Source organism: Botryllus schlosseri, chromosome 11 (genome assembly GCF_051294905.1).
Source record: "Botryllus schlosseri isolate E-star chromosome 11, Bs_hap1, whole genome shotgun sequence".
In the NCBI taxonomy this organism is placed as follows: Eukaryota; Metazoa; Chordata; class Ascidiacea; order Stolidobranchia; family Styelidae; genus Botryllus; species Botryllus schlosseri.
This window is the reverse complement of record NC_137246.1, coordinates 3,011,930-3,030,051: the sequence shown is the minus strand read 5'-3', so window position 1 is coordinate 3,030,051 and position 18,122 is coordinate 3,011,930. Positions and strand designations below refer to the sequence as shown.

The following is an 18,122-nucleotide window of genomic DNA, read 5'->3' as shown; positions in this document are numbered from 1 at the left end:
CTGGCTGAACTCCCGAAAGACCCATCGGACCGTTACTTGAGTGCTGTTTTCCTATACCTCAGTCCAATTTCCACATGCATTTAACTAAAATTTTGAAAAAAGACGACATTTGGGCGTCCCCCGAGGACAATTCAATTTCCAAGACTTTGTGATAGGAAAAGCTGAAAAGTTTATAGTAAATTAATTCTCATTCTGCGTATGACAGCACCCTGCAATTCTGTAGTCTGGCGTGATTGCTACCTAAACCCTCATCAAGTGACAAAACCACGTCAGCAGTAAGTATATACAGTTTTGAGAACGTATTCTCCTGCTGTTTAGCCGACAAATCCCTTCACAATCGCAAGACCTATCGTTAACATCCCGGTTATTTACTCGGAGCGTTGTGAAACGAGTATGGTTACAATTCCGATTTGATACAATGTTGATGTAGCTATTAACGATCCTACAAGGTACATAACAAAGAATAAAACAACACCAGCGTAACCCGAGACGGTACGATTAGCCGGTATTGTTCCAGATTGCTACCTAACGAATTCCTGTCCTTGCCCGAAAGTACAGCAAACTCAGTCACTAGACTTGCAGTATTGTGTAACTATAGAATTTATCGGATAGTCACCGGTCAAGATCAAATCAAAACATGCGAAAAAGGAAAAACGATATAGCGTTAAAATGGTTATTGCACTTAGCGTACCAACACAATAAAAACGTTGTTCACTAATTGTCCGTTCGCGCGGCGAATTTTCGGTCTTTGCTGCAGAAATAGTGAACCACAGTTCCGTCAGGATACCTCGCGAATGCGCTGAAACAAGATAAAATCGTTACATAAGGGGTTTCTACGAATTCACCTCAGAACATGTCAATAGTAAACAGCTATTATTAGCAGGGGCGGACAGTAACGGAATTCAGATCAAATAGGTTAGGGTTACCATACGTCCTCTTTTAAGACGATTTGTCCTGATTTTTGAGTTTTTTGAAAGTGTCCTCGGAGGACGCCCGAATGTCATCTTTTTTGAGAAATTAGGTTGAATGTCCGTCGAAGTTAGACTGAGATATAGGAAATCAGCGGCCAAGTAACGGTCCGACGGGTTTTTCGGGACTTGAGCAAGAATAATGACCTTTTTTTTAAATTCACCATTTTTTCAGGATTTGACCCCGGTACTGTAAGTGTGAAAATTTTGAAAAAGCATCCTCTTTTGTTTTAGCAATAAATTGAGTTGAAGGTATTAATTTTGTCTGATCCTCAAAGTAGGTTTACCATATTTTGAGAGTGGACACTTTTTACAGGTCACAAAATATATAATAGCGGATGAGAGAACGGGTAATTTAAAATAAATTTTACGGGGCATATTATTTGCTTGACTAAAAAAAAGTCATTTTCAGACTCGACTTCCGAAGGACCACTTCCACGTAAAATCGGTTGGTGTCGACCTTTTTTTAATAAACCTTGCCGTCAAAATCCATATTCCACGTCATTCACGGCATTCTTCAGTTGTCTGTGTTCAATCGCATGGCTCTCAAAGTGATAAACAAGGACGAATTGCCAAATAAAGGACATTTTCGATTTCTTAACAAAGGACGTAACCCTACTGAAAGGCTCTCGGAAGTAAATGAAGCAATTCTATCCGTGCCGACTCAATCCCAGATCTCAGCAGTAACAAAGCGTAATTTCGCCAACGAATAATTCAAACCACCTGTCTCCAATACGTTTCCGACAAACGGGACACGTTACTTCCTCCGTGATATCACATCGTCGATTTTCACTGTACATTCTCCTTTCGTGAACCTGCAAAGATGGGTGTCGGCGATAAAAGACAGTCCACAGCAGCGTCTGCTGAGCTGGGCAAAGAAATAAAGCGATAACACAGAGAGCACGACGAGAAAGTTCAGTGCCTAGATATGCAACATAACTTAGGCCCAAGTGATTATATCGATTCGCCGATAATATCAAGTCGATATCCCACTTTGAAAGAATCGTCAGTATATCGGCTATTAGAGGTGACAATAGCAACACTTTCAATCAGTATTCTCCACTCTGTTCCGATTCAAGAGATCACAGACAGTGTTGGGATGCCTTAGTCACGTTTTCTGAATGATTTAACCTTGAACTCGGACTGATTTTCAGATTAACTTTCATCAACACTTCTAACATCACTTCACAAATCCAGATGGTCAATGCTAATCCTCTGTTTATTAGATCCCAGTTATGTTTTGATATTCGACATGGCCAATTCGATCAGCAGTAATAGGCATACATCTTAGGCATGTCCTCATATTAATATCATGATAACCATGATTGAATACAGTCTGAACCATGATTGAATACAAATTGAATACAGTCAGGTCAGCTCATATGGTAGCCACTCCAAAGTCATTGATTAAGAACCTAAAAAGATATGGCAAGCATTTACCAGACGCCTCTCGCTGACCATCAAGCTCTCCAAGACATCGGTCTGCCTGCGAGTCTCTTTTAATTTCTCGATGACGTTTTCGAGAAATCCGCGAATCTTCTTGATGTCCGTGTCTCCCGGCAGCACGTTCAAAGCCTAGAAACGGACAGATCTGATCAGAGTGGACAGTGGTCAGCGTTTCTGTTTCATAAAGTAAATTTTGTCAAAAGTTAGCCACCTTCAAAAATATGCAATAATAATAATAATGCTACAGGTGGGTACAATCTTTGAAAATGCTATTAAAAATGGATATATAAAAGAGAGATATGGTATTCTTTTTCGCCTGCACCATCGAGATGCTTTGACGACGGAGATGCGATACGGCCTTTATAGTAAGGTCATCTAGTATGCACCCCCGGTTTTTTTCTCCTCCATGCTATCCGTAATTGCTGAGCGCCTAGCAGGATAGCCGCGGATACCAGTTTTCGAGTCTTTGGTCTGACCCGGCCAGGGATCGAACCCACGACCTACCGATCGAGAAGCCGGACGCACAACCATTACACTATCTCGCCCGACACCGTGATACAGGGGCTATTTTCACACAATTTTCATGACAATTTTACTCTTCAAAGCGATTCAAAAATATTCCAAAACTACTTCCTATTTTTGAAATTCTATCCGTAAATGACCCAATTACTCGGATTGTGTGAGTTTGTATAGCAATGCATTCCTGTTTTTAACGCCCACCGTACCATCCAATCGGCTAACCTACCTTAGTACGGTGAAGCATCTTTTCGAATGTTGTCAGAAAATAAACAAATAAAGGTGCTAGTCGCAACAATGGTTCAAGTGCAGTTTCACTCTTTTGTATGTTCCAAATACGAACACATTCACATCGCGATGACATAACATGTCGATTTGGTGGAAAAGTGATATTGTTGCGAGTGAATATTGTTCTTGAGTTCGCCCTTTAAGCTTCAAAGGAATTCACCGCACGAGACCCCCGGAAAAAGCAACGAACACATCGACGGGACTGTGATATTTGTGATTTTTCTACTGCAGTGATTTTAGTACTTGATTAATCAATAATACAATACGCTTACGCTGAATGTAAAATATTGAAGCTCTGTACTTCCAAGAAGCTCTTCGAATACAAAAGTGATTAGTTTCTTAATTTTCTTTTTGTGTAATAAATTCCGGCTGGCTGGTGGGTATGAATTTTATTTATCAAGTGCGAATGGAGCTCAAAAAGGTTGGAAAGCACTGGTATAAAATATAACCCCAAGAGCAGGGCTGGCCAACCCATGGCCGGCTTGGTAATTTTTGAAATGACATATGCAAGCAAATTGAACGCCTATCTAACTTACAACATACAAACTTACATTCCGAGAAATTTGGGATGCTGGCGACCTGATCGCTGAAGACAATAATATCATACCTCGATACAGTCGATCCTGTTTGAATTCTCCGTAAGAACTCGAAAAGCCGATTCCTTATCTGAACTTCCGCCATGCTCGTCCCCATCTGACCCGTCGGTTTGGGAATGCAGATACATCTTCAACAAACTCAAAAACACCTACAAGATCAATGGCTGTTGTAACACTTGACAGCAACACCCCGATAAAGAGGCACCGTGTTCGAAATATGATGGGAACCGGTCTCAAATGCGAGATAATAATGTCAGACTTGTGCAAACTACAAATATAGTTAGTTGCAAATTTTAGAAGGTCCTTAGTTCTCGAGCTGGTCATGCATTTTGGAAATCCAGTACATTGTCCGACTCGATTCACTATTTTTGGTGACTCATCTTGAATCGAGTCAAATTGTGTATTGACTCGACTTGTAATCAAGTCATTGTGCACAATTGGAGAAAAGGACAGCCAAGACAGACATTTCATTGCAACACCGAAGAATAGTAAAGTCACCGCATTATTTATATTACGACTATCAGTCCTGACACTTGGGAAATAGGGCCGGAAACTGATAGGACTGAGGAAAATGACGATATTATGAATGCGAGCCATTCTATATCACTCGAGCAGAGTTGAAAAAATGGGTTGAACTGGGTTGAACTCAAAACTGAACAATAAACACAATGACTTGGACTCGAGTCACAAAACTACGACTCGGACTCTACCCTCTACTCACTGACTTAGACTTGACTCGGTGGTGAATTGAAAATGACTCGAGTTAAAGCTATAAAAGTGAGATTGACTTGTGACTTGGAACCTTGCGACTTGGTAACAACCATAAAAGAAACAGTCGCGAAAAATCTTTTACCTACAGTTACAATAGGGTGGCTTTCTGAGGAAAACAGTATGGCCGGGTGCAATGATTCAAGCACCCGAATCAGAACAGAGTGTTAATTGTAATGATTCGAGTCGAGTAGCGGAAGATGTTTTTTTCTAGTACTGAAATTATATGCTCCTTGCCACTAAGAATTAGTTTATCAACGAAGAATATAGTTGTGATACTGTTCTCCACTGTCCTGAAACCACGATTGGCCGTAACTCAGCATACGGAACATGTATTACAAAGCTACCCACATTTGTGAAAATGGCATTTCTGAAGGGTTGTAACGACTCAACTCCAGTAACAATTCTTTGGTGACTCGAGACAAATCTGCCAAGATATAAACTTCATCGTAATTTCGAATAATAGTAAAGCCCCACATTATTGGTGTATCCTCTATCAGTCCTGATATTTGGAAATAGAGCGAGAAACTGTTAAGACTGAGGAAAATTTAATTTTATGAGGGCGAGTCATTCTATATAAAAAGTGGGTTGAACCTGATTGAAGTCAAAACTGAACAGTGATCACAAAGACTTGATACTCGAGTCACAAAGATATAACTAGGACTCCACCCTCCACTCACCGACTTGGACTTGACTCGGTGGTGAATTGAAAATGACTCGACTTGACTCAAAACTATAAAAGTGAGATCTACTTGTGACTTGGTTACTTACAACCCTACATTTCTGTGAAGTCGTGATAAGCCCACAGCATTGTCACAGAGTATAGGTGCCGGTATAGAGTCTAAGAAATCCAAATTATCTTAAACATGATGAAGTGCCCGCATTGTATTATTTGTGGTTGCATAAAAGGTATGTGCTTAAACTCTCATTGAAATTCATACTCAATACTTGACTCGAAGCCTAACACTTGATTAGAAATCGCATCAGTCAGATACTTGATTTTACCCAGACCTTAAAAATGGTTGTTGGCTAAAACTTTTTCACATTTCTATCTTTAATTTGAGACCCGCATCACATTCAGAGTGCAGTGCCCCCTTAGACGATCATACATCTTTATTCAGGACGCTGTTCTCCTCGTAAACCTTCCTGCAATACTCTTCCGCCCGGTCGGGCCTTTTCAAGTCGTTGGCGTAGATGCCGAGCGCCTTTTCATGCTGGCCGTCTTTGCCGAGCAAAATCGCTCGTTCCTCGACCAGATCTGAACGGAGGAGATAAAACTGAGGTTTCCAAAGCGTGATGCATCTACGGCAAATCTCACCCGTGTCCTGGAACTCTTTCAAAAGCCTGCGGGCGCTGTAGCTGGTCGAGGTTTCGAGAAAACAGAGGAGCTTGCTTCGCAGCTCCACTAGCTCGGCAGGACCAGCCGTAGATGAATACTTGTCTACTGTTGGATTGGCGACATTTTATCAACACTTTTCACTTTCTGGCCGAGCTAAATTTCAAATCGGTACCTTCAGGTAGTTCGTTCCGGCAGGACTTCATCAGTGCGAGCGCTTTCCTCTGGTACGCCAGTATGAGTTTGTTGTGGAATTCTGGCGTTCGGTCGTCGGCGTCGTGCACCAGATGCACCTACGAACAGGAGTTAGGATTTGGATATGCCAATTTTAGTGCTACTTTCAGAGTGTCTACCGATATTCGTTTCCAATGCAGGCAGCGTAAAAGATATCGACATTTATGGATCTCAATCTGTCTTTTAGGAACGATTTGCGTCAACACAGTGCTATTATTGTAAATTCGATGTTTAATACCATATTTTAACACATTTTCGTCTCTTTTTATATCAAGGATTCTTTAACCGGGGTCCCCGAACTCGTTGTGCGAGGTCTACGAAAGGGCCTTGGGAAGTACAGAATTTCAATACACAATTAAATAGTATTTTCATACTGAAATGAACTCGAATATTTTCGGCTGACACTCGTCAGGGGTGATCATCAGCAACTGGTAGAGAATTGGAAAGAACGTTTGCTATAGGATATACGAACTTCTTTTGCTGACATAGCCTTGGCTGGTGTATTTTGATAAAAGTCGTCTCCATAGCCTAAGGGACGTGTTGGACAGGACAGGAAAAAATTTCCCATATTATAAGATCAACGAGTCTTACCAGATATTTCAAAGAAAGTTCCGGCGATCGCTTCTCCAAAAACTCGAGCACTTGTTTTTTCGGCAGAGACTCGACTTCCGGTATGTCCTCCGTGAAGATCTACAAGACAGGCCAGAACAAGAAAAATTTACGAGCTAAATTTACAGTAAAATATCACAAACTTACACGCAAGCCGTCGTGTTCGTCTTTCTCGAAAACGATCGGGGAAAACTCGAAGATCAGGTCCAAATTTTCGTTCCCTTGAAAGCAAAACGTACAGTACAATCAACTTTGCACAGCGCATGTCGGGACTAAAAACCACACGCAGGCACATCCAGACTTGTAGCGCCTACTGTAACTAGAACTACTCACTTTTCAAAAGTCACAACTAGAGCTAACACTACTAACAACAATTGTAAATCTGCGATCAACTAACTAAAACACAAGTTACTAGGTCCAATTTCAAAACAACCATTTTATCAGAATTGGATCGGTTTTACACATGAACACTAGGGCTATTCAAAAATGACTTTTTTTCTCAAATCGCACAGGCTACTTGATAAAATTGTTAGGTTTCCTAATTCAAGCCTACACACCAAATCTGGTTCAATTCAAGCCAGAAGCCGCATTGCTACAGGAGAAGAAAGTTTTTATTTATTAGGCTATATAAAATAAATAACCAAAAATTTGAAAATTATCTGTTCACCCCATGAAAGTGTTAGGTTGTCTATAGAAACAATGTTCACCAAATTTGGTTGAATTCCAACCAGTACAAGCGGAGTTATTGCCGTCGAAAAATTTGGATTTGAATAAAATAGTATTTACGGCGGGCACCACTATAATAAATAATTAAAGAATTGGTCACCGTAAATACTATTTTATTCAAAATCCAAATTTTTCGATGGCGATAACTCCGCTTCCACTAGTTGGAATTGAACCAAATTTGGCGTGTAGGCTTAATTTAGGTAACCTAACAATTTTATCAAGTAGCCAGTGCGATTTGAGAAAAAAAGTCATTTTTGAATAGCCCTAATGAACACCAGTACACGTTTCAAACAGGACAGGGTTTCGACCCCTCAAACCTTTCCCTACCTACACCACTGTTAGTACTGACAATTGAGGACTCTGACCCAGAAATGGCCGCAAGAACATCACACGACGAAACGCCAGTATCAGGATTCATGCCAAACAATTGTTTTCTAGTTGTCCGGCAACTTATTTTTTTATTAATGCGCAACTAAAACTAGAGCTACTCAACAACAGTAGTAGTATCAATATTAGAACTTGGGCGACATCTGCCTCCGTAAAAATATTGGTACAATTTCAGCCATCAAGCTGCAGTTATATTCTAAATAAATCAAGTTGATAGGGAATGTATTTTTTCAAATCACTGCCAAATAATTATGTTCTCTGATATCAGTCGGTCTCTCTTCTAGAATCCATTCAATATCAATCGGAACAATACTGGAATACTTTTTCCACTGCCTATCCTAACAACTTGGAAATGACGTAACTCACCAAGGTGTTGCAAATACTCAACAATGGCGTCTTGGGAAGCAGACTTTGTTTGCTCTATCAGTAACGCCAACGCTGCAGAAATAAGACAGTTAAATAAAGCGAAACAAAGTAAAAATACATCACAAACACGTTACCTTTTCGGTGTAAATTTTTCTTCTTATATAAAATGATCAATTCCGCGTGTTTGTTCGCGTTCTTGAGCTCCTTTTCACATTCCTCGGTGTGACAATAATTTTCGCGCAGCCGAAGTAAGGGAGCTATTAAGGCGTCGTTAGTCTGCAAAATAGTAGCCGGTGTTAGTAAAGCAAGTTTATTCCGAATATGTGAGCCTTTGTTTTGGCACTGCCAAAAATAAGAAAATGCCAGAGTTTGGATGTAATCCCGCTTTTCGGGAATTTACTCGAAATCTCAACTGCATACGGTTCAGATTAGTACTAAAACACCATGCTACCTCTATTACGCAGCAAAAATCCAGCAAAATGCCAGGGTTGTGTGGCAATTTTTCAATGCCTCGACTTGACTCTCAGGTCGAGTCATTTAACGCATTTGAAAAAATCGCTACTCGAGCCAGACTCGAGTCGAGTCATCACAACCCTGCCAAAACCACATAGTGCAAGTAGCAAGTAGACAAAACCTACCTGAGTACCTGCTCCGAAAAAGTAGAAGGACTCCATTGCCGATCATCTCTGCTTACAATGTCAGGTAATTTAGCTTACAATTGACGATTACAAGTAGTATGAATGTAGCTTAAAACCGACCTCGAAACGCCTGACAAACTCAAAATGGAGAGAATTCGACGGTTACTTACGTGAAGATAGCACTTGAGTAACGTTGTATCGATAATCTGGAGGAGTGACTTTTTGGACCTGATGAGTTTGTTACCCTCCATGATCGAAGTCGCGGCCAGACACTTTTCATTTGTCAAAGCCTCGTTACGCTTCTAAATTCGTAGAAAACGGCTTAATTTCAACTCGACGACGTTAAGGAAATCAATAGCCATACACATACAGGCAGTATTGCCGCCATATCATATTTATAAAAGTTCGACATTGTTATTATTTATAAGATTTGTCCTTTTATTTGACAAATGTCCTTAAAGGGGCACTGCACACTAAAATGATGTGGTCTCGAATTTAAGGGCAAAACGAGAAAAAAATGTGGCCGAAGCCTTTTTCTTTAGAACGCCACCGTAATGGAGCTGCAATTTATTTAAGTTTTGATAGCAACTTCACGCTCCAGCAGTCACGCAGAGATCAAACTTTATGTAGTTGTAGTTGTATTATAGTGTGTTCTGTTTCTTTAAGACAGAAATAGATCATGTCTAACAATGTTTTATACATAAGAATAGAACATGATCTATTTCTGTCCTAAAGAAATAGAATACACTGGGCCCGATTTTGACATCAATATCCTGACTGGACATCTTCCGTTGAACGCGGTATCTAAACCACCTTGTCGTGGACGACATAACATCATCGGCTAACAACTATATAAAGTTTGATCTCTGTGTGACTGCTGGAGCGTGAAGTTTTTGTGGAAATATCAATAAATTGCAGTTCCATTACGGTGGCGTTCTGAAGACAACGACTGCGGCCAAAATTTTTTTTTCGTTTTGCCCTTCAATTTGAGACCACGTCATTTTTAGAGTGGAGTGCCCCTTCAATTAATCTTAATCTTGATTAGAACAGGGCGAAGGCGGTTAGGCTACTCAAAGAGTTTCAGGCTATCCTTAATTTATGATCCAACAGGCCTGTGTGTCTGATACTGCACTAATAATTTGAGCGCGGGCTCTCAATGAAACCGTGCCTACCATTAAACAACATAAGATAACCAAAAAATGCTTAGGTGACATCACTAGCTGCGTGAAACAACTGTTTTCTTGAAAAAAAATGATACGTTTCTGCCACGGCACTGGTTTGGCCATAAAATGAAGAAAGTTGTGCTTTTTGAACTAATCCAGGGTAGATTCAATTCACATAATTGTAACAAATTCAACATTCTGCATTCTGCAAGCACACAAAAACAAGGTTCTTGCCAACATTACAGTACATAAAACCAAGCTCGCCTCCGTAAGGTATTCGATGAGAGCGTGTAGCGCTTTCTCAAAATAAATCCCGGTGAGCGTCGGAGGTTCGGAAGGGTAATGAAGGTGTCTTTTGTAATCTGGCGGCAACAGCCCGGGGAAAAGCCCGATTACTTGAGCCGGATCTGGTTGGGAAAGGTTAGAGTTGAAATATATACAACTACCCACAACGATAATAATAGACTCGCCTGTGTTGAGATTCCGAAAGACTTGAAGCGACTCTTCGAATCTATTCTGGCAGAATAACTCGAAAGCGTACAAATTTTTGATGTCGTTCACCCGGTACGAGATTTCTTCGTCGTTTTCGTCTGTCGATTCCTGAATGGAATTTAGTTGGCTAAATAGATTGGAAGGTAAAAAGTCGAATGGCGGATAGTTCAGTGGCAATTCCAATGTTGCAGTGAATATATCGACAGCTCTTCGTAAATCCGAAGTATTTTTCAAAATTCAACACGAATCAAACAAAATAATCGATGAGTCTTTTTCACGTCACAAAATATTGATCCTCAATTATCTTATATCTCAATTTCAAAATGTAGGAAGTTGGGCACTTGTCCAGTAATTACTAATTGGTGATATAGAATAATAGGCTATATTTATATTGAAATACACCCAAATATTTTCGGCCGACACTCGTCAGGGCTAATCGTCAGCAACTAGTAGAGAATTGGAAAGAACATTGCATATCATAAAACAGTCTGCAATAGAAAAATCTCCGGCAGTCACAATCAATTAGTTTGCAAAGTTCGAAACCACAAAGAGCTGCTCCGACAACACATCACGATTACTCACAGCTATTTTCAGAGCTAGCTCAAATTGCTTGTCCTTCAGGAGTTGTTTTATTTGATGCGTGGCAGGATATTGGACGATCGCCCAAATATGGGTGGTCGACGCGATGAAAACCCATTCTCTACAAAGCAATTGCAATGAGAGCTACGTTTACCGCGGTCCAAAGCACGCCTTACCTCCACTTGGAAAGTAATCTCGCTTTCGGAAATTCCAAATTTTGAATTTGCATATTGGGTTCGGTCGTTCGCACCTCGACGTACGACGGTAAAATGGCGAGCACGTAAGGTAACTGAGATTCTGCAGACAAGATAGGCTCTTCAATCGGGGATGAGACACCAATTCATTAGGCCAAATCTACTCCCTGATACTGATACTATACTATGCCATAAATATAGTGGCTACGCTTAGAAGTACTGAAGTATTACAGCAACCTAGTGGATAAGGAGTTAATGAAGGAGAATTTAGAACAATGGTTCTTAACTACTGTGTATTGACTCAACTTGGACTCAAGTCATTGCGCATGACTCGTACTAAGTCATCGCTCGAGTCTCAGACGGCCAAGACCGACATTTCATTGTATTTTCGAAAAATAGTAAAGTAACACTGTTGGTATTTTGCCTATTGGTACTGGTACTTGAAAATGCGACCAGAACCTGTTGAAAGTGAGTAAAATTAGTATATTTTAAATGCGAACCAGTCTATATCACCAAATTGAGTTATAAAAAGTGGTTTTAACAAGATTTCAACTCGAGCCGTCAACGCAATGACTTGGACTCGATCCTCTGCTCGCTGACTTGGATTTGACTCAGTGGTGAACTAAAAATGACTCGACTTGACTCGAGTAAACACGATATAAGAAAGATTGACTTGTGAATCAGAGCCTTGTGATTTGGTTACAACCCTGGTGTTCAGTATCACTCAAGATGACATCACAACAGTATGAATGATGTGGAAAATTAAAATATGTGTCTTCTATACGACCACAAAGAATACAATGCCAGTTTTGTGTCACATTAAAGAAGATATGATATTATTTCGGCAATACCTATTGCACTGCACTTTGTGACAATGCTGGGGTTTGATTATGACTTCACAGATATGTCACGTGTAGCTTTAGCTTTGTGCTCCATGTTTCGTATACTTCGATACGTCCAATCAATACGTACACCCTTCAGCAGTGGAAAACAGTATTGAAACTATAATTCTGATCAATAACGTAACTCTTAATTTCAGTACTTGAAAAACTAATCTTTTACTACTCGACTCTATCATTAGAATTAAAACTCGATTCAGATTCGAGTATTCAAATCATTGTGCTCAGCCCTACTTACGAGTAATAAACATAATCCTATTCCCTAATGCTAATGCAACTTACCAATAAGTATAGGATTATCCGACCATTTGAACACTCTTTTATCCGTATTGCCGAGATTATCCACAAAAACACTGATGTTATCCTTTACAAGAATAATTTTATCCGCATCAAACTTGGACATGACTGGCTCCATAAGTTTTCCTGTAATGAGGTTTTACGAGTGACATCACAAGCACGTAGACTCAAATACAACCCGCATACCCGTTGGAAACAATTCTGCAGGAGTTGCATTTGACTTCATGGATACCATGTAATAATCTCTTTTAAATCCGAGAAATATCGAGTCTTTGCACCAAGCCATACACTTCGGTATGTCAGGCATATTGATATCCGGCTGGCAAACAATGTGATAATGAATACAGAGTGGATTGCATCAGTGGCAACAAACCTACATATAGTTCGCGGAATTTTCCTTTGTTCCAGAAGTATATTTGTAATTTCTTTTTGACGGCAATGCATAATCGGAGCATATGTTCGACATCGCCACGAGACGACATCTGTGACTGCAAACATGATGAACATTTTTATCAAACTTTACTGCTCCATTTGTTAGTAACAACACAATATTTAAAAAACTAAAACGTCAATTGAAATAGTACAATGTCTAAAATGGTGCAGGCGGCTTCAAACAATTCTGCTTACAACTACTTGGGTCATATTTCATTAATTAGAACTACTTCCCTATCAGTAACTTTTAGGATGGAGTATGTTAGGCTGATATTAAAAGTAACACCACCTATATAAAATTGTGCATGGACCACAACTCAAATTGACTGAAGGATGAATTACGGCTTTCAAGTGACCATTGTCAATAATTACACTTTTCAGCAATATTTGAAACATAGATTTTAGGGTTCGGAGTAAAAAATGGTGTTCGGAACTGTGACCAATTAGCGACAATTCTTAAAACAATACCTCACAGTCTTACACGAAATAAAAATCTTTTGGTTTGCTGCATTTGTGACCTATACTCAAAAGACCCATTTCCAAGCTGAAAACCTGAGACGATGTTTGAGCGAGTGAGGAAAGCAACCCTGATTTCGTTCATAACAATGTACATTGTACAACTTAATACCACACTATAACGTCCAGAAAAATATTGCGACTCAATTACTATGGCATGGACTTGGAGCAAGATGACCTACAATATCAAATTATGTGAGAAGTAGCTCCACAAGGTCAATGGTCCGTCAAGTATTGGGGTGAAAACCCAAAACTGAACAAATTCAGTTAACGGCAATCACGTCAACAATATTTTGTAGCCGGTACGTGTCCTGGTAAGACAGTTTCAACAGTAGCACCCATGCCACCCGAAACTTTAAAAATTTACACATTTATCACATGACGTTATCGCAAATCAGTCGCCGAGGCTAACATATTAAAAATCAAGAACAAATAATCTCTAATTCCATAAAATACATCGCATACCTCCAAGTCAGCGGAGAAGCATGTTGCTCCTTTCGACTTTGAGATGGTTGTGATCAAATGAAGCGTGGTAAGGTGATGGATCGAGACTGCGTTGTCCGATAAACTGATGATAAGTTGCAATTCGTCACAAACGAAAAGTTGCTGAATCGGTTTTTTGGAGAAGGTCTTATTCGAACGTTCCAACATCACGTCTGCACGGTTCTGATTGGCTTTGAGCTCGACCTGTGAAATTGTGGATGTTTTTACATTGCAATGAAAAATCAAGACTGGAAACTAGAATCAGAATTGTACAAACTACAGGATTTTCAAAATGCGCAACTCGCGCAACCAGAGCTACTCACTTTTCAAAGCCCACAACTTGAACTAGAACTACTCGCTTCTGAAAATCTGCAACTAGAATTAGGACTAAAACCAACAACCTTTAAATATCCACAACTAACTTTTAAATATCCACAACTAACTAACTAAAACATAACTAACCAGATTCAATACTGAAGGAACTAATTAACTATTATATTATCGGAATCGGAACTGTTTTTCACATTAACATCAGTTCAACTTTGTAATAGGAGGGATTTCGACAGGGTTGTAATGACTCGAATCGAGTCCGACTTGATTCAAGAATTTTTGATGACTCAACTTGAGGCAATCTGTGTATTGACTCGACTTGTACTCGTCAACCAGTCATACGACTCCATACTAGGACGGCCAAGACAGGCATTTCGTAACTTTGAACAACCAGTAAACTAACACATTATTGATATTTTGACTATCAGCAGGCCTTTGTTTGTACAATAGGGCCAGAAACTGAGTAAAGTGAGGAAAACTACTATTTTATAAATGTGAGTCATTCAATATCACCTGAATAGAGTTGAAAAATGTGTGTTGAACAGGATTGATTATGAAAATGGACAGTTAACACATGGACTCAGACTCGAATCTCAATACTGCAACTCGGACTCGAACCCTGACTTGGACTCAGTGATTAATTGAAAATGACTCAACTTGACTTGAGTCAAAACAATAAAAGTAGAATTGACTTGCGACTCGTTACCTTGCGACTACAACCATTGATTTCGACCAAAAAAACCCACGCCTGACTACATCATTGCTAGTAGAGTGGTGACTCTGATCTAGCAATGGCTGGCTGCAAGAGCATCAGAAAACAGAACACTGGTATCACGATTCACGCCAATCGACAAACACGTATTTTATAGTTGTTCGGCAACCAAATTTCCAAATATTCAAGAACTGGAACTACTGGTACGGTACTCATTTTTAAAAATCCACAGACAGAGCTATTTAGAACTACTCAAAAAACCAGTAGTTTGTCGACTATCAACTAAATAGATTGGTATAGTTTGTTCAAGCCTGACTCGAATCGATGTGCAAAATATAGATAATCAGTTCCATTTAAAGCAGGGGTCACCAACCCGCAGCCCGCGGGCCGCATAATTTGGTCATATTTTGCGGCCCGCGGCCTGATTTGGGGAAATTTTGGAAGAACGGTCAGAAAGCCCTTTCGAAATGCCGAAATTGTTTTCAGTTGAAACATATTGTTGTTGTTGTTCAAAGTAAGCCAATCTATTGTGCCCAATATCACTATTCCTGCGGTTCGGCAAGGTATTATCAATATATGGAGGAATAATTTGCTGATATGAATGGGCATATTGCCTTGGCGTGTAATGGCCCACCACTGCCAAGACCGGGAGGCTTGATAAACGATTTCGGACTCTCCAAGAGATCATGCTTTACGAGGAGATAGTTTTCCAGCAAATATAGGCTAGCGTCGTACCGTGTCTACAACTAACCCCAATTCTTTAATCCTGGGGCGGCTAATCTGCGGCAGTAGAAGAAAAATTATGCGGCCGTCGACACTCAATTCAATTAGGATGTGTTGGTGGCTGTCAATATTATGCAAATTGAATTTACGAATTGACTCCCTAATTAATGTGAGGTTTGAATTATTCTTGAAATTTTCTTCGCGCTATACTCGCTTCAATGCGAGTCGATTTTGGATTTTAATACAGCAGTGTCATTTGTAGTCCGAGTCCCACAGTACAGATGCGAACAGCGGAGAAAAATGATGCGACCCATAAAGAAATACTAATTTCTAATCGTGTTCTCCTCATCCCGATTTACTTTTTCTGGTAGGCCTCCGTTTGGGCGAATCCAATATATTTCCACTATAATGACAATTCTAATGGGAGGTGAAGAAATAACTGCATGCAGCATATGGAACTAATGAGAATTGGCCTACCCAAAGATGCACCCTAGCACTTTTTGCAGACACCCCCTGCATAAACTCTACCGGTGAATCTGATCACATGGGCCGAGAAAGGATGAATATTTGATAGTAATATGTGAAACTATACTAATATTAAATGATGGAATTCACTCATGTGCGCATCCATGTCGCTCTTCATAACATGACTATATTCACGGTCTCGGTGCCCATAGTAAGCCGATATCAGTAAATAGATTTGTCCGGAGTGTACCAGCAATGCACATAGTGAGTTTGACGTGGATATTTGACCCCAGTTTGTTTATTACCACTATGCACCGGAATGCAGCCGCGGGCTACATCAGAAATCGAAATCCGGCCGTGAATAGCAAACAGGTTGCCCACCCCTGTTTTAGTTGCTACAGAGTGTTGTCAGGTATCGTGTGCAGCTAATAGTTCAAAATATAATGAAATTGATGAGCATGATATTTTTTGTTGTATTTGTGTTTGTTCAATAACATATTATTTATTTTGTGGTGACTATGCCCATCGCCCATGTAAGAGGGCACAGCAGAGAGCACGTAGTTGTTAAGCTGCGTTGGCTATGTTAATCTCGATATTGAAGTCATGCGGCCCGCGGCCTCTAGGAATTTTGAAAAGTGGCCCGCGACCCATTTTGAGTTGGCGATCTCTGATTTAAATGTTCTCGAATTGACTATAATAAAACTCGAGCAACCAATTGTCTGTCAACAAACGCAACGATTCTATATCCTCCGTGTATTACATTAGTGTTGCGTCTCTGTATTGGGCTAATTGCATTTCTAGTTAACGTTCTGGTTTTGTGAATTCTCTGATAATTGTTTCTGTACCATTCTTCCGTCACACTATATCTATATCATCTTATATATTTCGAATTGCAATCTCTCATTTACCGACGGCCGCTCACAATGAGTGCCAGTTGAAAAGCTTTAAGTGAATAAATTGCGAATATAAATGCGTGGTTCTTTGCAGTATGATATACATTAAATAACTCACCGAATAGACCAACAGATGGCCGGGCTTTGTCCCAACTAGCAATGTTGCTTTTGGGCATTCTCCTTCGTCTTTTTTTAAAGGGCCGTTTCCATTCATCAATCTGGAGCTTGAATCCGCAACCCTGCTGTTGCCTGTACAAGTTAATGGGGGTCACATTAGCATTGCTGTTATTGTTTTCGTCTTTTAAGATCGACATCGGTAATATAAAATTAAACGATTTGTACTCACCCCAACATGCTATACATTCTATTGGAAGAGGCAGGCTTCTTAATATCGCAATCTGCCGGTACGCTTCATGCATAGCCGATCAAAGCTTTATACTGAGTTCGACGAGAGTTTTACAAACAAGATAGTGACTATTGACTACCAGCCGTATACAATCTATGTTTTCGCTTTCGTTAGCAAAAGCAATACAAGACCTGAGAAGACTCGAAAGCATAATGGATCACTCGGCACGGCTCCAGAACACTGAGCTACATAAACAGAATCCAGAATCCCGGAGAGAGAGAGAGAATCATCAGGTCATTTGTTGTCAATCGTGCAACTCAATAACATACATATTAAACTTACAATTCATTGTAATGTGATATACTGATAAGATTGGTGTATACGGGAGCCTCGGTATATAGACCAGGGATTTTCAACCAGTGGACCACAGAAGCATTTTGAGGTGGGCCAAAGGTATTTTAGAAAAAAAATGTATTGAAAACAATGGGTCCGCCCATAGATCAATAATTATTATAATTACGGGCCCTAAATTTTCAAATACACCAATGCCGTCAGTACCAACGGTAAAAACTCGGTAAAAACGGTAGTTAAAAACTCGACAGTATGGAAGGCGTATGTCGTCTAATTCGCGGTGGTAGACGCACGTTCCTTGCGTTAGTGCTTGATCTAAAAACTTCATGAATGCAACGACAGTATTGCCTCTAGATCAGTGGTTCCCAA

At 40.0% G+C, this 18,122-nt stretch overlaps 3 protein-coding genes across 4 annotated transcripts in view; 1 reads left to right on the top strand and 2 right to left on the bottom strand.

Moving 5' to 3' along the window:
* LOC145449815 (uncharacterized) overlaps positions 1-18,122 on the bottom strand; it is a 342,177-nt gene that overhangs the window by 42,071 nt on the left and 281,984 nt on the right. The gene's annotated exons all lie outside the window — the stretch shown is intronic.
* LOC145450811 (vam6/Vps39-like protein) lies at positions 583-17,589 on the bottom strand. The gene is made up of 22 exons (XM_080329318.1): positions 17,403-17,589; positions 17,175-17,305; positions 13,916-14,137; positions 12,880-12,990; positions 12,689-12,821; positions 12,488-12,628; positions 11,289-11,409; positions 11,116-11,233; positions 10,512-10,641; positions 10,306-10,448; positions 9,049-9,180; positions 8,375-8,516; positions 8,241-8,312; positions 6,909-6,982; positions 6,744-6,842; positions 6,094-6,211; positions 5,901-6,026; positions 5,692-5,840; positions 3,826-3,963; positions 2,409-2,543; positions 1,692-1,783; positions 583-799 (listed from the first exon to the last, which is right to left on the bottom strand). The coding sequence occupies exons 1-22, from the start codon at positions 17,473-17,475 to the stop codon at positions 715-717; spliced, it is 2,685 nt and encodes an 894-aa protein (XP_080185444.1). The 5' UTR covers positions 17,476-17,589; the 3' UTR covers positions 583-714.
* LOC145450806 (threonine--tRNA ligase 1, cytoplasmic-like) overlaps positions 9,514-18,122 on the top strand; it is a 41,059-nt gene continuing 32,450 nt past the window's right edge. Inside the window, exon 1 of the mRNA XM_080329314.1 lies at positions 9,514-9,524. The gene's annotated coding sequence lies outside the window, so the exon portion shown is untranslated. The remainder of the gene's footprint in view (positions 9,525-18,122) is intronic.